Below are 19,872 nucleotides of genomic sequence, written 5' to 3' on the forward strand. Positions count from 1 at the left end.
ATGAGTTTTTGACAGTGATGTGATAGTCAAGAAATCCATCCAACCCCCACCCTTGCACATTACCCCAATAATGGAAAGTTGCAATAGCTAATCCAAAATGGTAGTTAATCAGTGCAAACTGAAATGTGTTTGCTTCTGTCTGAAATTGCATTTGCCTTCAGTTGTAGGAACTCACTCTGAACAACTGCAAGTAGTCTGGTGAGGGGACATAACACACTTGGATAGGAACCTACCTTGCCTTTTGCTCTCCTTGGCTTCTCCCTGCCATGCAGCCCATTCTGGAAACTGACAGCTTCTCTGAGGCTCAAAAGGTGGTCAGACATTTGGTTTTCCAAAGCTTTCTAATTAGGATATACACACATGAAAAGTAAGAGGAGTAGGAGATTAAATATTAATAAAGCAGGTAATGAAGCGCATTATAGATGGTGTCAAATAGGATTGGGGCCAGTAAAATCCTGCAAACAGTGTTTGGGTCAATAGGTAATATCTCCTGACTAGTTACAAATACCTTTGGCTAAAACAGATCAGCCAGGGCTGGCATTTAATGATGGGGTTAGCTCACACTTGTATAAAAGGCTACATTGAATCAGGATATTTACCTCACAGGATTTTGATATTTCAGAAAGTGTGATAAAACTCTATTGTAGTGACTGGGTTTCAATGTTTTTAAAGTTATTTAAATAAAACAGAGAGCATTCTTTTGACCCCAACATCGTCTGTGCTCAGTTCTGTACCCTGACAGTGGAAAAGGAAATGGCCTCGTAGTACTTATGGGCCCCCATTCAGCCGAATGCCAGCCTGAATACATAAAAGGGCGTCAGTTGCCTTCTGGAAATTTGCATCTGCCCATAGTTACACCCTGCACGAGGCTACAGCTCTGTTTAAATTTCCAGCTGACTGTCACGCACACAATCATGAATGAAAAACAAACAGTGGAAAATAAAGCCTTTCACACCTTCTCACGGTCTAATGGACTGACATTGCTCACTGAGCCAGGTTTGGACGGCAACCTGGTGTCCAGAATTATGTGGCCCTGAAATGGAGTGTCTGGGGCCTTCCACAGCGCCAGCTGCCAAGGGTTGTGGTTTTTAAATAAAGAGCTGAAGTGGGATGAGAGGAATCAGCAGGAAGCCAATTAGAACAGATTGAAAAAAAAGAGGGATAAGTCTATTTTTGCTATACATGCAAAGTAAGATGAAAATTTGGCATCTGTTCCTTTAAGCAACAGGCAAGAGGAATTTCTGTCCATGTATCATGAGCTTTTAGAGATGATGACCTAGGAATCCTCATCTAGGAATCTGCAGCTCCTACGACTGCCCAGCACCCAGTAGCAGGTCAGTTTGTGGGGGCTGAAATAAAATGCAGGAAAATATTTCAGCCACCCTTGTGCCCTGGAGAATTGTTTCCTGAAGTCTAACATACGTTTAACAGATTACCTATTAAAATGCAGCTTCTGATGCAGCCACCTGGGTGGGGCTGAGAGTGTGTGTTTCCAGCAAGCTCACTGGTGGTGCTGATGCTTCCAGTCCATGGACCTCACTCTGAGTATTAGGTTCTGGAGGATAAGGAAAACCTTGAAAACAGCCATTTAAGTTTTATATGGCATCACTGTCCAGGAAGCTGTCTCTACTCTCCTGCCCCAGCATGCTGGGTGCTGGGCATGATAAGGGCAGTGGGGTCAGCAGCCCTGTGCTCCCCCTCAACCCCCATCTTTCAAGGTCCAAAGGCTCCTGTTAACAGCGTTTGTTCTCTTCCCTCCAGGGGAGGAGCGCTCCCGGGACCCCCCGGCCCCTGCAGAGGCTCAGGCTCCGGCTGGGGCAGAGGCTGGTGGGAGAGCCAGCCGCTTCTGCTGGAAATGCTCCAGGGCGCAGCTCAAGAAGATTTTCTGGGGCATGGCGGTGGTGCTGTGCGTGTGCTCCTCCTGGGCAGGCTCCACGCAGCTCGCCAAGCTGACCTTCAAGAAGTTTGATGCTCCTTTCACCTTGACGTGGTTTGCCACCAACTGGAACTTTTTATTCTTTCCATTGTACTATGCGGGGCACGTCTGCAAGTCAACAGAGAAGCAATCTTTGAAGCAAAGATACAGGTAGGTGCATCCTGGGAAGCCATCCTCTTTCTTGGAGGCTGCTCTGTTAAGCTGCTGACGCTGGTGCAGATGCTGCTGCTGCTGAGATACGGATGCTGATGCAGTTGCAGATGCTCATGCAGGTGCTGATGCTGCTGCAGATGCAGGTACTCATGCAGGTGCTGATGCTGATGCAGCTGCAGATGCTCATGCCTGTGCTGATGCTGATGCAGATGCGGCTGCTGCTCTGTACAGGGTGCTGGGAGGGTCTGGGTGGGGGAATTGTGAGACGTTACTGTAAAGGCACCTGCTTGCTGTCTTGTGGGGGATGGTGATCAGAATTCTCTCTCTAACCTCAGGGTTTTGAACTCTTCACTCCCCCGTCTCTTGGCCCATAGCCCTAGGAGTTCCTTTATCTTCCAGAGATGGCTTCTGGTATGACCCCAGAAAGCCTAGAAATGGTATCAGCGCTCTGTTGCTCAGTTACTTCTCAGCAGGCTGGAGGGTTATCACCAGGCTGGGAGGCATGGGGTTGGGGGGCAAATTGCAAGGACATGGGTGGAGCCAAGCGATTTACTTGCTTCCTCTACCTTATCTTCCCTCATGGAGATGGCCGTTGCAAAGGTTTCATTGCTCATTCACTTTCCAATCCGAGGCATTGCCTTCTCTGTGTACGTAATTGCATGGGTCTGAACATCTGGCAGTATTGATATAAAAACCAAAGCAGTGTCTGCTGATGATAATTATGGTTTCTCCTACTGAGTCCACTGGAATAATGTCTCTTTCAAGAAGGGGCCAACCCCCTACTCTCATAGGCAGTAGGTCTCTGCCAGCCTCCTAGGGAGTCAGATTGCTGGTTTTGGCTCCAGACGCTGACATATGCCAATTACTGTATCTCATGGTTGCCCAAGATGGGGGCTGTCAGTGGCCTGTGGCAAGGACTTGCTTATGGCCCAAATCAAGTCTAGTCAGGAAAAAAAAATAAAAACCAGGAAAGAATGCCAGTCAAGGTGACACAGTAGACCCTAGGAAACATCTCTTTCGTCAGGCCCATGGATTAAAAAGAAATTGGAAATTTAGGTTTCTACACTCCTCCACCATAGCCTTTTTGCCCATCCCACCTTCATCAAACACATACCCACGTCAAAACTGCCACCTCTCATTACCACATGCTTCAGTCTTCAACCCTCTTCTGTAATTGGCCTCAGAAGTCACGAGATAACTGAAGCATCTCTCAATCTTTGCATGTATCTCTGCATCCAAGGTGCGAAGGGGTTTGGGAATGGAGAGCTACACTCTGATCAGAATTTCTCTCTGAGAACATGCGGTTCTGTCCCCGGAGAGTCCCGATGGAGGTGTGGGCTGCTGGACTTTTTTAATGTTCTGAGGGAACTTGACCTGGTTCCTTTGAGAGATTAAGTTGTAACTCAGAGCGCTAATTCACCTCAATGAAGGGGTACTGGTGGGCCTGGATGGAGTCCCAGAGGCCAGCCTTCCCCATATTGAAAAAGATTCCAGCCAAATGCCGGAGATGAGGCAGGCAGGTGTGTGGGGCCGGGACCCAGGCTTGGGGGCATTCTTAGCATTGACTTAAACCAGTCGCATCTGAGCAAGCCTAATATTTGTTCAAGGGACACTTAGTGTACCTTTTCTAAATAGCAGCTCAAAACAGATGGAAACATACACAGTTAGAAGCCCTGAGAGAGCCCAAGATTGTTCCAAAGGCAAGCGTGCTCCTAGACACAGAGAAGATGTATTTAAAAGTGAAGTAGTCATAAGTGTATTTAATTCATAATTAGAAAAGTTCTTTTATTTAAATTGAAGAGAATATTACTTTACTGCCTCAAATAAAGGGCTAAAACTGAGCTTATGTACTCCTTTCTTAATAAAAAATTATTGAAAGACACTATGAAATGCTCTACCCCTGCTTCTTTCAACCATGCAGGTGGAAAAAGACCCTCCCCTGAGCAGCAATGCCAGCCATTGCCCCAAACATGCCCCATCGTTTATCTTGGGACAAGATTGGCTCTGCTGGCCACTAAGGGCAGGCCCTATTGTGCAACACAGAAGAAACAGTAGAGCTTAAAAAACCAAGATAGGAAAAAATGAAAGGTCACGGAAGGGGATTAGTTATGCAGAGACATAAACCCCTTGATTTTAGACTATTGGCTTTCTATAAAAAGTGTCCTGTGGGAATCATGAAAAGAAATACGGTGACCCTTCTGTGAGGATTGGACAAGAATGGAGAGGGAGTGATATGGAGATAACCATAACTTGATTAATGAAGCCAGTTAAAACCTTGCCCATTTTCTACCACCTCATTGTTTGGCTCCACCTTGTAAAAGAAATCTTTCTGATTGCACGCTATGTTAGCTGCTAATTTACCAACCAATTATTGGCACATAAATTAAGCCATGCCCACTATTTGAGGGAGTCTTCATCAAAAGGGATGAGAAAAATTTTAACATAACAGATTTAGGAAATCAAAACTCCATGACAACAAAGATTGGAAGTTCTTTAAACAGATTTTAAGGTTCCCAGAGTGAAGGAAAAGTGAAATCACATATTCCGTCTTCATGCCTTTATCAAAATTAATGCCAGAGAAGACATGGTGAGATGTGGTTTTTGATTAAAAGCATTTTGGTAGGTAGCTCGGTAGAAAAGAGAAAAGACGAGATCATTTTCAGAGAAAGGGAAGCTGGATGGACAAACCAGGTTTTCTTTTGGTTATCAGGATGTAGTCAGATGGAAGGTCCTTTCTGTTAAACACCTCCACCTGGTCTACTCCTGTTTTAAGACAGCAACGTGAGCCAGCATAGAATAAGAAAAGGATATATTGCTCCTCAAAATTGCATCATCGGGCAGTGCGACGGTGGCTCAGTGGCAGAATTCTCACCTGCCATGCCGGAGACCTGGGTTCACTTCCTGGTGTCTGTCCATGCAAAAAAAATAAAAAAACAAAACTGCAGCATCCTACAGTCACCTGGGATCTTGTTCCAAGGCAGACTGATTCAGCAGGTCTGGAGTGGGTTTGAGAGGTTCTGCTTTTCTAACAAGCATCCGGGTGATGAGGAAGAAGCCGCACTTTAAGGTCATGGAATTATGGAATCCCAGATGCAGGTTTTAAAAATGACCAAATGTGGGAACCAGGACTCACTACTCGGATTGGGCTCCATGAACTGTGCAAGCGCTGGTCCTCTGTAAACTGCTTGGGGGTCCCCCATGGGCACCTCATGTAAGCGCTCAGAGCCTCAGGTTCTCGTTTGTAAAGGGAAGGTGATGATACATGCTCTGACTTGCACAAAGCATCATTGTGTAATCAAGTGAGACACCATATGCATAAGTACCCTGTGGTCTGGAAAATGCGGATAAATACAGAGAACTGTTAATACTATCGTGCTATACTATATAGGTTATATCAAAGCAGGCAATCCATGCCTTCTTAATCTCCTGCCTTGGCAGAGTGGAGAGGAGGTCATATCAGGTCCCTGACCCTGGAAAGACTGTCAGAGGGAAGGTGTGATGATGCACAATCGCTCAGTCCCCCTCCCCCACCCCTGTCCCTGAGATGGGAAGAGGCTTCTCAGATCTGAGAGGCCAGCACTTTCAGCAGAAGTACCTAGAAGAGGTCCGACACATTTGCACTTGTGCTCTTGTCAAAAGATCTTCCAGAAATCTCCACCAGTATTGACCTGTTTCCAGAAGCAAATGGTGGGACTTTCTGCTATCATGCTACTGCCAAAAAAAATGTTAATGATTCATGGTGACAGATATTTTCCTCTGCCTTTTGTAATTTCAGGCTATATAAGCCAGCCAATTGATTCTGTTTTAGAAACTCTGAGGAACAGTCTATGCCAGAAAGGAGAAAGGGCAGTATCGACACCTTTTATCTTAAGTTCTGCAAGGGCCTTGGTTGAGTAAGTCTGATGCACAGACTTATTTGGGAACTGTGTTAGATCTTGTAGCTGCAATGTACATCCAACAAAGAAAATCTAAGGGGCCAGAGTAGAGTAGTTGCAACCTGCATATCAGTTCCTTCTAAAAATATTTATTGGGCATCTACTCTGGACTAGGGATTAGGGATACAAAGATAAATAAGATGTAGTCCCTGTCCTCATGGAGTCTACATCCTGGAAGAGGGAGTTTGAGCACAAAATGAGGTGGGGGTATATGCAGGGTTGCCCAAGGAGAGACCCACGTAGGCATGTCCTGAGAGAGGGGCAAAACAGGTTTCACAGAGGAAGAGACCCAGGAACAGTTTCATTAAAGATGAGCAGATGGTCCTCTAGAAATGAAGGAAGAGGTCCAGAGTATCCCAAGCAGAGAGAGTTGAATGGGAAAGGCACAGAGGCTGAGCAGAGCATGGCCCCTGCGGAGCTCTGAGTACTTTGGCCTGGTGAGAACAGAGGAGGCAAATGGTGCAAGGTGAGAGAGAAGACTGAGCAATTATGCAGGAGGCAGGTCCCGGTGAGCCTCCTGCACCAAGCAGATGGGTTTGAATTCTGTTGTGAATGTTGGCAGCAGCCATCCAAGAGCTGAGAAATGATCAGCCTTGATCTTGAGAAATCCCACTCCTCCAGTTCTACAGAGAGCAGAGTGGAGGGGTGTCATAGTTTGCCCAGGGCTGCTATAACAAAGACCACAGACAGGTGGGCTTAAACAACAGGAATTAATGACCTCGCAGCCTTGGCGGCTAGAAGGCCAAAATCAGGGTGTCAGCAGGAGCATGCTTTCTCTGAAGCCTGTAGCATTTTGGTGATGGCTTGAGGGCAATCCACAACTCTGTCTCTGCCTCCATCACACGGCCGTTTGTCTCCTTCTGTCACCTACTACTAACTGTCCAAATCTCCCCTGCTTATAAGAATTCCAATCATATTGTATTAAGCACCACCCTCATTCAGATTGGGCTCGCCTTAACCAATAACATCTTCAAAGATCCTGTTTACAAATGTGTTCACATTCCCAGGATTGGGGCTTAGACATGTCTTTATGGGGGGACATGATTCAATCCATAACAAAGGGGCAAGGCTGGGAGCCAATCCAATTCAAAGAATAACTCCTCAGTATCTGTGTGTCCAGAGCAGGGTGGGCAGGTGTGGCTGAAAGGGAGATTGTTCCTGATGATAAGGGGTTCACATTTGGTGGTAGAGAGACCCATCTGAAAAAACAGCTGGGATAGAAGGAGGAGACAGGGCAGATGTGGGCATAGTGTCACCTGGGTGCAACAACAGAGCAGGAGAGACATCATGAATAAAAAGTCAGATTGAGGGCAGATTGGAAGTGCTTCAGGTACTTTATCAAGTGTTTGGGGTTTTATTCTCTAGTCTATAGAGAATGTCCAGAAGTTTTGAACAGAGGAAAGATGTAACCAGAGTTGCTTTCAAAAGTATGATTCAGAGTGCTGTGTATGCAACTGATTACAGAATATATTCCCATTTCGTATCAGAGATGAACACTTGTCAGTTTGAGTAAGGTAATGCATAGTCCCTGAGCCATATCAAGGACTTTGAGTGTACATTTTGAAATATTACATATGCCAGTTTCTGGCTTTGAACTGTCAACTTCTTCAGCCTACAGCAAATATTAGTGTTGATGAAAAGCAGTTCAATTGTCTTTTCCTCACCAAATTCATGTATTCTGAGAATAGAGGGGGATCTTCTTTCAGGAAACGTGTACTTTTTTTTTTTTTTAGGCACAATGGTCCATGCTAAGGCATCACCAGGCAGCCCCAATTAGGGGTACCCAGCACATTTCTGCCTTCCTGGGGATGTCAGGATACAACATTCCCAGGATTTTGATACAAGCTCATGAGTTTCTTTGCTTGTCCTTCCTTACCCTTAGCCTTAGATACACTCTGGCCTATTGCTCCCATCTAGAATTCTCCTTTATAGGGTTAGGTCCATCTGCAAATGAGAGAGCAGACTCTCTGTGCTATATGCAAAGAAAGACTCCTTCATTCATTCTGCAAAATTTATCTAATATCCTCCATGTAGCAGGCACTGTTCTAGGCACTGGGGAAACAGCAGAGACCCAAACCAGTGTAAATTCCTGCCCTCGGGAGCTTATAATAACGAAGTAAAATGTAGTAGGTCAGGTGGTGCTGAGTGCCAAAGAGAAAGAGAAAAGCAAGGCCAGAGGATAAGGAGGCACTGACTTCAGGCTGGGAACCTACCTGTCTGCCTGTATGAAGGTGTCTTCCCACCTGATCCAGACCCAAACCCCTGGGTTTGCCCTGGTTACTCACTTACACATTTATTCTCCATTCCTGCATTCTTTTGTTCCTGCAATAAGCATTCATTGACTACCTGCTCTAATACAGATATTGCTAGGCGCTGGGGAAGGAAAATTATAGGCACATTCTTGCCCTCCAGGAATTCATGACCAAGCGGGTAGAAGGACCCTTGGAGCCGCAGGATCTAGGAGTCCAGTGGGAAGGAGGCCTGATCTGCTTGGTCTCCAGTCTGATCCAAGAGCCCTGTTCTCATCACCATCTCGGAGGGCCCTAGGGATAGAGGAAGGGACAAAATTCCCTGCTCTCAGCATGGCATTTTGAATACCTTGTACTTCATCCTTTTTCTTAACTAGTAGCAATCTCATTTCTTGTCTCATTTCCAAGAGTCATCAACCCTGAAAGTGACAAGCTACAACTGGAGCCGTAGTAGTTGATGTTTTTGTTGTTGCTATTTCTTTGCTTTTGTATCTGGTTCAGAAGGAGTGGGCAAAACATTTGGGGACTACAGTTTTTAATTTGGCCCGTGTCTTCTGCTTGATAATGAGTAATGGAAGTTGTTCATGAATATCCTCCTGCCAGATGATTTGGGTCAGGCTTGCTACCAAAGTGCACACGTGCACACGTGCACACACACACACACATCTATGCTGTAAACAACTAAGTAGCAGACAGATGGCACAGCCACCAAAAAGCAAATCATCAATGCTCCAAGCCTCCATGGTAGGAAGTTGTCATGAGTCCCAGTGTTGGAAAAGCAGAAAGGAGATGGGGGAAGTTGAGAAAGGTTTAGAATATCTCCATGAGGACCCTGCCTGTTTAAGACATTAGCTGAAAATTTCAAGGAGAGCAAGCCGCAGCACGTTGCTCGCGTGCCCCAGCTTGTGACATCACCCTCATGCGTTTACATCAGGTCCACACCACGCTGCAAGGTCTTCCCCACTGTCCTGTCATCATGGTATTAATATCCAACTTATTTCCCCTCTCAACTCTCCCCTGCCCCACTACCACATCTCAGTAAACAGCCGCTGGCTTCATTCCAATGAAATTCAGTGGGAGTCATAGACTTCCATAAGGTGGTTTTTAGGATTTCACTGAGGTGAGTCAGAGCTAGGCATTGTGTCCTGATCTCCTGTATTGTCGTCTCCTTCAGCCACCACTCATGCCTCAGTTATAGGAGGTCTCTTTTTTTAATCTGTTGATACTTGAACAGATATCAAGGATTCAGCTTTGCAGTTCAGCACTTCCAACAGGTTATCAGTTTTAACCTTTACAGTTTCAGGGCATATCTAATTCAGCTGCAGCAATGTTGTGTTTTCCCATGCAGTTTCACTGAAGTCTTACAAAATGTCAGTTCCAGTGCTTGAGATCGTGTTGAAGATGTGGGTTTTAAGAACGGCAGCCATTTAAAGAATTGACATCTGTGAACTTAGGGCTCTTTGGGGGTCAAGATAACCTAGGCTGGAATTATCAACGAGAGAATTAGTAATGTTTTTAGCATAAAGCTCCAGGGTCCCCATGAACACTTGTAAGATCAGTGTTGCAGTGGCACAGATGGTGAAGAGCAGGGAGGGTTGGCTTCCCAGGGGAAGTGATCCTTCAGCTACAGGGTCTTGAAGAACAGCTATCACTTACACGAGTCAAACGATGGAGAAGAGCTCTTGCACATGGCATGAGGAAAGGTGCAAAGAGGCACATGCAGTTGTGTACAGGCTTGCAGGAAGAGGGCATGCTGCCGAAGTGACTAGGAGGCTTAGGCCCCACCCAATCCCGTCCAGCTCAGGTTGAGCCAGTTCTTACTTTCTATGTGGTTCTTAGTCAATAGAGTCAATGCTAATGACCCAAATTGTGGGTACATTGTAACTTAAAAATGTTGTCACATTTAGTAAAAGATCAGCTACATAGATACCTAAAAACTAAATCAGAAAGGGATTCTCTGATCCAGTTCATCCATATTATCCAAGAAGCCAGAGAGGCTCTGAGAAGTGGCATGAGAGCTTTGTTTGCTTCAGGCTCAGACCTCTCCAGAAATGCTACCAGGAGGGAAATGTGCCAGGCCTGTCTTTACTCATAGGAAGCTGGAGCAGAACTGAGGCAAGATGGAGCACTGAGGGTAGAAATGTTACTAGTTTGTTCTAGGAGCACTGTGATAAAAGGGTAGGAGTGCAGGCTGGTGGTTACACAGCTCAGGTTTGAAACCTGACTCTTCCTGCATTTGGCTATGGCCACAGGTAAGTCATGAAAAGCTCTGAGCCTCCCTGCTTAGCAATGAAATGGAGATCCTAATACCCATCTCGGAGGGTTGCTGTTGGTGAGATGCCCCTCCACAGGGCTCCCACTGTAACCCAGTGCAGATCATGTATTTGAGCAGAAAGAACAGAATTAAATGTGCTGATGTAGCAAAAGTACCAAGCTGTTCTTGGTCCAGGAGTTTCCTGCTCATCTTTGGTTGACTCCAAATGTGGATCCCGAAACTCACAAACTATGGCTCCTGCTCTCTACAGATCAGGCGATGTTGATGATGATGATGATGACGAAGTTGATGATGATGATGATGAAGTTGATGATGGTGATGATGATGATGATGGAGGAAGAAATCTAAAAACTGATGACTGAGTCTTTCTTTTTATGAAAATTCAGTTCAGATAAGCTATATAGCTGATGTGGAGCTCACAGAAGGGAGGACAGCATTATGCCCTGTCCATTATTCTGAGCTGGTGGGAGGGAGGCATTTCTTTGGAGAGGTGAGTCTTGAGACAGATTTTGAAAGAAAAAGAGCTGGGAACATATGATGCAGTACATACCACTGTCATATCATTCTAGAATGAGAGCAGAAAGCCAGATGGAAATGCAAGGTGATCCATTTGTCTAGAAAGCAATGTCCTGTCAAGCTCTTGAGGGTTTTTTCATTTTTTGTAAAGTAGGAAAGAAAAAGAAAAGGAAAAAAAATCCCACTGATACTGTGCAGGATACTAAAGCATATGCATCCCTAGTCTACCATTTTTCTTCCCCTGACACCATTTAGCATTTATTATATACGACTCTTAGCCAAACTGGAATGGCCACACCCTTCCCTTCATAGGAATAAATATTCTAATAGCTTCCCAAAGCACTCCCCCACTTCCTGCCCTATGCAAGCATTTTGAGCACCTTCTAGTATCACACAGGACCAGGACCCAGGAGTACAAAACAAGGCCATGGGTGGAGGGAAGAGATCCTAGCCTTCACAGTCAGGCTGGTTCAGGTTCCCAGAGCCACCACTCACAGACAGCGTGACATTGGGTAAGCTACTTATAGGTCTTCCTTTTGCTTTGTTTTTCTCATTTATAAAAAAGGAGCCAAACATCACGTATTTATACAGGATGGCTATGAGTTTGGGAGGCTGTACACACATCACCTCCCAGAGAACTTGGCCCTTAGTTGGTGCTACGTTAATGTTGATCACTGCCTTTCCTGCTGCTGCAAGAATGGTTATTTGTGTGGTTGTTAGTTTTGTTGTTATCTGCACAGCCTCTGCCCAGGCGGGCTTACTGCACATGCTGTATTTCTTTGGATTATTTCATTTTTAGTTGAGCCATTGGGCAAAGGGAGTTTGGGACATTTGCATTCTCTCTTGTGCTGTTTTATTATATTACATTCCAAATAGGATTTCTTTAGTTAAGGAATTAGAAGGCTTTTGGAGAAGGAATCATGAAATTTTAAAATAAAATCAAACCAAATCCTTTCACATAGCCAGTGTCTGTGCTGAATGCTTTATAGAGTCAGAATCCTCTTTGCTAAAACAGTTTAATCCACTTTGAGCATGGGCCGGAGCAGACCAGGATATGTACCCAGGCCTCCTTGGACCAGTCTTCCCTGCCCAACCACCTCCTAACCCCCTGCAGGGCTGGAATTGAAAGAATTGGGGTGTCTCCAGCTAAGGGACTCCCCCAAATTTTCAGATCCCTTTTCTAGCCTGTGTACCATGCTGTAAAGAGACCCCAACTTTTATTAGATTCCCTGTATCTTAGGGAAACTGTAAGCTTGGTCCTGGAAACATCTCAGTCACTGAAAACACACACTGATTTTGATAGCCACTCTCCCTCCTGTCCAGTGGAGTTCATCAGAAAGACCACTACAATAAGCTGCCTTTTCTGGTATTTGTGGAAATCCTATCCTCATCTTTCTTCAACCTTCTTAGAATTATAGTAATTAAATTTACCTCCTCTGCTTCCTACTTTAAGTTGAAAGATAATACATATGATTTATGTATTTAATGTAACATTTAGAAGTGCATCAGGATCATTTCGCACTTTTATCTAAGCACCTTACTTTTTAATGCCTATATTTAATGAGTTACTCTCAATCATACATGCATTATTAATTCATAACATTAAATAAATTAAAAGCATAAGAAGCTAAAGCTCCCTTGTTGCAGGAACACATCACTAGAAGCATTATTTTGCTACATGTTTCTCTGGGGGTGGGGTGAAATGAAAGAGATTTTCTTTCTCAAAGAAAGTCTTTAAGTGTGCCACCAACAGAATGGGGGCAAGTTTGTTAATATTTTATTATGAATTAGTGTGGGGAGGGGGGCCTTTAAGATGTTTACTAACTATTTTTTAAGCACTTGGTTTTATTCAGGTTGGATAAAAGTTAGTTTTGAAGCCCTGCTCATGGAGGATCCTTTATTCTTGGTAAAGATGTTTTCTCCCAGGAAGCAAGCAAAGAGAATTGACATAGTGAATGGAGGGACATGTGTACACATGCATTTTGCAGAATCCTTTTGGGGGCAGGTGAAGCTTAATAGAGCTTCCCAAGAGAGAAGGGATATGCTGTCTTGGCTCAGGGACCTAAATAGGCCCCTAGAATTGGGTTCCACTTTGCACTGACATGATGGAAGAGCTCTGAAATTGTCCTGGGGTTGGATGGGCAACCCTGTAACAAAGATCCCTGCTTATCCTTCCACAATGTAGGTTTGTTGCAGGGAAGTTGCTATACAGCCAGGGACAACATTTCCCAGCCTCCCTTAGCATCTAAGTTGGGCCAAGTAACTTCCCAAAGAAGGGAGATGTGTCAACTGAAACAGTAAGAAGCTGCCGGGCCCTTTCCACCTTCCCTCTTCCCCGCCCTGCTGGCTGCATGCTGGGGATGCCAAGGCACCGAGCGATGGCTGAGCCCCAGGACAGGAGAATCACCAAGTAGAGAAAAGCCACCTATCAACCAGGAACATCCACATTGGGCTATTAAATGAATTGAAAATAAACTTTTATTATATTCAGCCTCTGGAATTTAGGAGTTTGTCCCCAGCAGCTAGCATTATGCTAATCAATACATGTCCCCATCCTTTCACCCTGACCCACAGAACTGGGACTCAATCTGAAAACCTACATCCTATAACTCCATGCACCTGGGACATCCCTACTATCCAAAAGCTCCCACACAGTTTCATTTTTATTACAAATATATGAATATTTGGACAGAAGATGGCAGCCTTTGAATGCCACAAGGACAGAGATTGTATCTCTCTTGCTCACCAGCAAATCCCCAGCACCTCACACCCATCTGGCACAGAGGACACACTTGGCGGATACTGGTAGAAGGGAATGGGAGAGGGGAAATGAAGAAAGAAAGGATCGTGGTGGTGATGGTGATATCGTCATCCTCATTCTCACTGTCAGAGGAGACCCACTGAGATCACTCTCCAGGGAGGCAGTGCAGAAACAGACCCTCCATCCTTATAACAAGCTTGTTTCTCTACCATCCAGAGAAGAGTCCAGATCCAATTCCGAAAGACCTCTTAAATTATGGGGTCATTTCTGGAAAATATATGTTTGATTATCAGACATTTTTGGGGGGGAATAATTTGTCTTTGTTTTTGCATGTTTGAATGGTGAGTCAGGTTTGAAGTTCGTCGTCTCCAGCTTAGGGAGATGCCCCTTTAAGCCCTCTGATTGAAGCTAGAGTGAAACTTCATCCTCGAGGAGTTTCAGCTCCACACATATATTGAATAGAATTTTCCATTCCCTTAAAAACTACATCCTCACGGCATCCTGGAAGAGGGGAATCTAGGGTATTTGTGCAGCTAAGGTCACAAAAATCTTGCACACATTTTAACTTACTAGGAGATCTGAGATTTTACCTCTATTCCAGTTACTATTGCTGTTTAACAAGCCACCCCAGTCTTAATGGTGTAAACAATGGTTTTGTTATACTCAAGGATCTGGGGGTTAGAAATTCAGATAGGGTACCTGGGATGGCTTTTCTGTGCTCTCTAATGTCTGGAGCCTCCCCTGGGAAGACGTACTGGGTGTGGGAAACTCGACAGCTGGGAGCTGGAGTCCTCTGAAGGTGCCCTCTCTCCCTCTCATCAGGCAGTCGGTGCAGGTTGTGGACTGCCAGCCCCACTGGGACTGTCAGCCTGAACGCCTGGCCATGGCCTCCCTCTGTGGCTTGGGCTTCCTCACAGCGTGGTGGCTCCGGGTGATCAGCCCACTTTCAGGGTGGCTCAGGACCCAGAGGCGGACGTCCCAGTGGACGGGGCAGAGGCTTCGTTCCTTTCGGGAAGGAGCCTCGGATGTCACATACGCCACTTCCACCCAACTCTTCAGATTAAGGCAGTCACGAGCCAGACCAGTTTCAAGAGGAGGGGGCTTCAAGCCCACCTGTCTACTGGAGAGCACCAGATCCCACTGCAGAAGAATATGTGCCATAGGAGGGGTTGTGGCAACCACCTTTAGAAAATACTATCAACCACATCTGAAGCCAAAGGCGAAGTGTGTGGGGACAGTGATAGACTTGCTTCTGTTAGGAAGAGGTGCTACTGGGCTACCAAAGGAGGCCAGGGTTGGTGGATTGGGGTTTAGGAGGTGAGAGAAATGGCTCATGAGGAGGATTCTAACAGAGCAACAGCAATTCATCAAGGCAGCCTCTCTCTCAAGGTCAGGACCCTGATTTACCCTTGAAGCTGGGGGGTGCTCACAGGACCTTCTAGGTCAGATGACTACACCAGCTCCACCCCAGCTTCAGCTGCAGCCCTTGCAGACTTTTAGTCTAAGCAGCAGGGCCTTTAGCATAAAGCAGAAAATTATATCAACATGGATAGAGAAGCCTAATAAGAATTATAATAAATTATTCAGAGTGAAAAATTACTCTGAAATTGCCAAATGATACAAACAAAAACATCATGTGTGTGCTGCCCAGTGTCTTTTGTTACCTTTTTTCCATATCAATTTTCCCCCTTCTAACTATGTGAATTATTTTATGCAAATAGTGGCCAAGTACTGCAGTATTGTAGCTTGGGCAACACAGTGATTTTTAACCCAAGTCATGTACTTTTTTATATACTGAACTGCCAGAAGACCTCACATTAATAAAAACCACACGGAAGACAGAAGGAGCCCTATGATGCATTAAGGCATGAATAGGAAATTGCTCCCAGAAGCAGCGAGAGCAGCAGAGCAGAGTATTGCTGCTCTGTGGATTGGGAGCTCTGAGAACTGGAGGTCTTTGTTAGCTGTTATGTATGTTCGAGTCGGGGGGTGTAGGTGAGGTTGAAGGCCACACCATGGCGCTGTCCGAGGAACCAGGACCGGGCACAAGGGTGAGGTGACAGATTCTGAAGAATGTTAAGGTCTTGAAGGAGAATAAATCACAACTGAGCCCAAGACCTGGTCACCAGTTCATGAGGCTGGACACCAAGGTATGAAACTGAATGGGACGGAGGGCAGGCAGCAGCTTGGCTTTTTCCAAGACTGTGTCTCCTGGGCACAGGAACGCAAGGTGCTTGCAAAAGAGCAGAGAGAAAGAGTGTATGTGTGCATGTGTGTAATACAGCAAACAAGCTGTTCTTGTTAGGTGGTTGGTTAGTTGGTTGGTCTTTGGTTTGGGGGGTGTTTAGCAAAGAAACACTCTCTTCTAAGTAAAAAACAAATCACATGGAGAAATCCTATCTGGAAAAGAGACTCAAGAGTTGTCCTGGCTGTATACAATAGGCACTGGTCTTTCTCCCAGTTATTTCTGTTCCTCTTGATTAGATCCTAAGACTTGAGATACTTCTTGCCTGAAACACACCATATTACAACTCAGAAACCAAACCCTGTTCTTTGTTGCCACTCGTGTGAACATGGTGTCTTCCCACACCCTCCTGCCCTCCCAGAGTTGTGAAAATCCTCTCAGAGTGAAAACCAGGTAAAAATATCACCTATGCAGCCATGTCTCCTAGCTTTCCCACCAGACTTTCAGATATATGTGAGGATAAGTCCAGGCCTCTTCTTATGGAATCACTGGTTTATGCACATACCAGAAGGAAGGGAAAGTTTCAGGTACTGTAGGGGCATCATAGGGAACATGCCCCAAGAAGCAATCAGTTGCCAATGGGTAGACAAAGTTTAGACAAATTTCTGAATACCCACAAGGAATCACTGACTAACACAGCCCACTGTGTTTCCTCCTGGGATCTTATATCCATATCCACTGTGACAGTTAAGTTTTGGTGTCAACTTGGCCAAATAAGTATGCACACTTGTCTGGTCAGGCAAACACTGGCCTGACCATCGCTGCAAGGATTTTTCACGGCCGATTGATTAAATCATCAGTCCGCTGATTGCATCTGTGGCTGATGACATCTGCAAACAGCCAGGGCATCGCCCACACTAAGATAATCCAATCAATTGAAGGCTTTTAAGGAAGAAGAGACTCTTTTGCTGCTTCTTCAGCCAGCGAGCCTCTCCTGTGGAGTCTGTCCACACTCTTCATGGGGACTGTCCTATGAATTTTAGACTCTTCCATTCCCACTGTTGCATGTGACACCTTTATAAATCTCTTATTTACAGATCTCTCCTGTTGATTCTGTTTCTCTAAAGAACCCTGATTAATACACCTACCCACTTAGCAGGGCCTGAGGAGTCTCCTTTAATCCACCAACTACGGTATCTGAGCCTCCTTTTTAAGAGGGCTTCTCCTCAACTTCCCCGGATGCTCTCATTCTTATTATCAGTTCCAGGCAGGTCGACTGTCCCATTCTTTACTTGACTTTCTTCTTCTTTTGGAACTTTTCTAGATTTTTAGTTTCTTCCCTCGTGTTCTTCCTGTCTCCCATATAGAAGCTTCCATCTTCCCTAATGAAAAAGAGACATTCCTCAAATCCTCTTCTGCTTCATCTCAACCAAATGCTTTACTATCTTTAGCAGTGAGGCTAACCTGTGTGTGCATCTCTCACATCACTGGGGACCCCTCAGCCAAATGTGCCCCCCATACCTTATGGGTCTCTGCACTAATTCTTATGGTCCTCACTTCATGGGGCACACTTGGCAGGCACCTCAGTAGGGGTCTTTTGCCCACCTTCATCCAGGTACCACGTGTGGCCCAGCAATTCCTTGAGGGTTGCCTTTCTGTTATGGGTGGGGGCAGCAGACTGTAGGGGAAGGGGAGATTGACTTCCCCAACCCTGGCCAGGGTCCCACACTTTTATTTTGCACCGGGCCCTGCAAATTATTTGGTTGTCCTGACGGTAAATAAGCAAATATGAATTCAAATGCTTTATCCCAGTTCACAGGTAAATAATTGATATCATTGGGGTCCACAACACTATGAGTCAGGCAGATCTGTGTGTTTATTGTTCTGAGGCTGCATCACCCAAAGTGTGTTCCATAGAATGAAACTACTGCAGGATTTTAATGAGGATTCTATAGTCAAGTCAATTTGCATAGCACTTTTACTTCAGAACTTCTATCTTTAAAATACCAGTGTTCACTGGGATCCTCCAAATAAGCGTATAGCATGTGGCATTTTCCTAATATATGTAAGCATAAAGCCCTTGTTCCATTGAAATTAACAAGGTATTTATGTTTTTTCTTTTTCTTTTTTTTTTTTTAACATGGGCAGGCACCGGGAATCGAACCCGGGTCCTCTGGCATGGCAGGCATATTTGTGTTTTTAAAAGCACACTTTTGAAGATAATATTCAAAGGAAAAAAGAAATGAATGCCCTAAACTCAAAAGATATGCAATAAATGGAAATTGGTGAACTCAGTGGTAGAAAATAGTAGAACATTTGGTTGGGATAAAACAAATGCAGAGAGGAGGGCTGTGTGATGCTGGGCAGTAATCCCGCAGCAAATGAAGGCTAGAGAGGATTCCCTCTTAGTACAGATTACAATATGATGTCAGCAAACTCTGGAGGAAGCACTTAAGAGCAGAGGGATATTTCAACTTCTTGACCATTGCTGATGCTCGTTTGGCTAATCACTGGTTCTCTGATAAATCTCCCCTACCTTCTTTAGGATAATTTCATTATTCAAGAAGTGAAGGAAATAACTAAAAGTGGTGCTATTTTGACCAACAAGGAAGAATGCTTAGTGAGCGAAGTTTACAAGGACACAAGAGAAAAGGGAAGTATATGGCTAGTCAGCCTGGTGAGATTTTAAATTAAGAGATAATTTGAGTTTTTGATTACTTGGCCATGTGGTCAAATGATGGGAATAACAACCAGGTAGAAACTATGTGGAAGAAAAGAGCCTATTTACAAGCACAGCGAAAAATGTTAAATCCCTGGTAATAAACATAATAAAAAGGTGTAGGACCTCTATAAAGAAAACTTTAAAACTCCCCTGAGACTCAACAACATAAAACTGTCAACGCTCCCTAAATTCATGTATAAATTTAATGCTATTCCAGTTAAGACACCAGAAGGTTTGTTCTAGGAAAAATAAAAGAAAACACTGAAACAGAAAAGCACTGAGGGAAGTAGCCGTTCTGGAGGTTAAAATACACTATGAAAAAATAAAATAAAATATACTGTGAAACCTCAGTAATTAAAACGATGTTGTACTATCAACATATTTAGGCAGAAGATCAATCAAGCATAATAAAACAGTCAGAAGTAAACCTAAATGCATAAGGAAATTAAGCGTATCCGTGAAGGAAAGATGATTGATTTAGAAAATAATATTGGGATGACTGGATAAAATGGTGCATAAATGTGTGAAAAGATGCTTAATTTTGCCCACTATGAGAGAAAAACAGATACTTTTTACACATTACGTCAGCAAAAAAAATTTTTTTAATCAACTTTTGATAATATATTATATTAGCAAAGCTGAAAGAAGGCAACGACTTTAATATATTACTGGTAAGGTATAACTTGATAAGCCTTATATAGGGCAATTTGCATAGTAGTCTCTGTTAAAATCTCAAATGCATATCTTCTTTGACCTAGTTACTTTCACTTCTAATAATTTACATTATAGAATGTAAATGTAAGCACAGATCATGAAGTAAGAACAAGCTAATTCGTTGCAGCATTATTTGTAATTAGCTATTAGCTAAAGATGTGAAACAACCTAAATATTCATTAGTGGGGACTGGTTAAATAAATTATGATATAGACTTACACAAAATGCTATTCAGCTGCAAATGAAAAGAAAGTCTCTTTATGTAATTACAAGGAAAGATCTCCAAGAAATATCATTCAGTGAAAAAGCAAGGTTTACTACCATTTACATTTTTAAAAATAAAAAGAAGGAAAAAGAATAGATATTTGTATTGCTTAAAAATGATTAAAATTCTCTGGAAGAAGGGTGCAAGGGGAGTTCAGTGGT

At 44.2% G+C, this 19,872-nt stretch overlaps 1 protein-coding gene across 1 annotated transcript in view; it reads left to right on the forward strand.

The window, feature by feature from the left end:
• The window catches only part of SLC35F3 (solute carrier family 35 member F3), a 135,641-nt gene that overhangs the window by 21,079 nt on the left and 94,690 nt on the right, over positions 1–19,872 (forward strand). Inside the window, exon 2 of the mRNA XM_077167804.1 lies at positions 1,762–2,086. Coding sequence (XP_077023919.1) covers positions 1,762–2,086 — 325 coding nt within the window. The remainder of the gene's footprint in view (positions 1–1,761; positions 2,087–19,872) is intronic.

The sequence above is a fragment of the Tamandua tetradactyla genome, chromosome 7 (assembly GCF_023851605.1).
Source record: "Tamandua tetradactyla isolate mTamTet1 chromosome 7, mTamTet1.pri, whole genome shotgun sequence".
Lineage (NCBI taxonomy): Eukaryota > Metazoa > Chordata > Mammalia > Pilosa > Myrmecophagidae > Tamandua > Tamandua tetradactyla.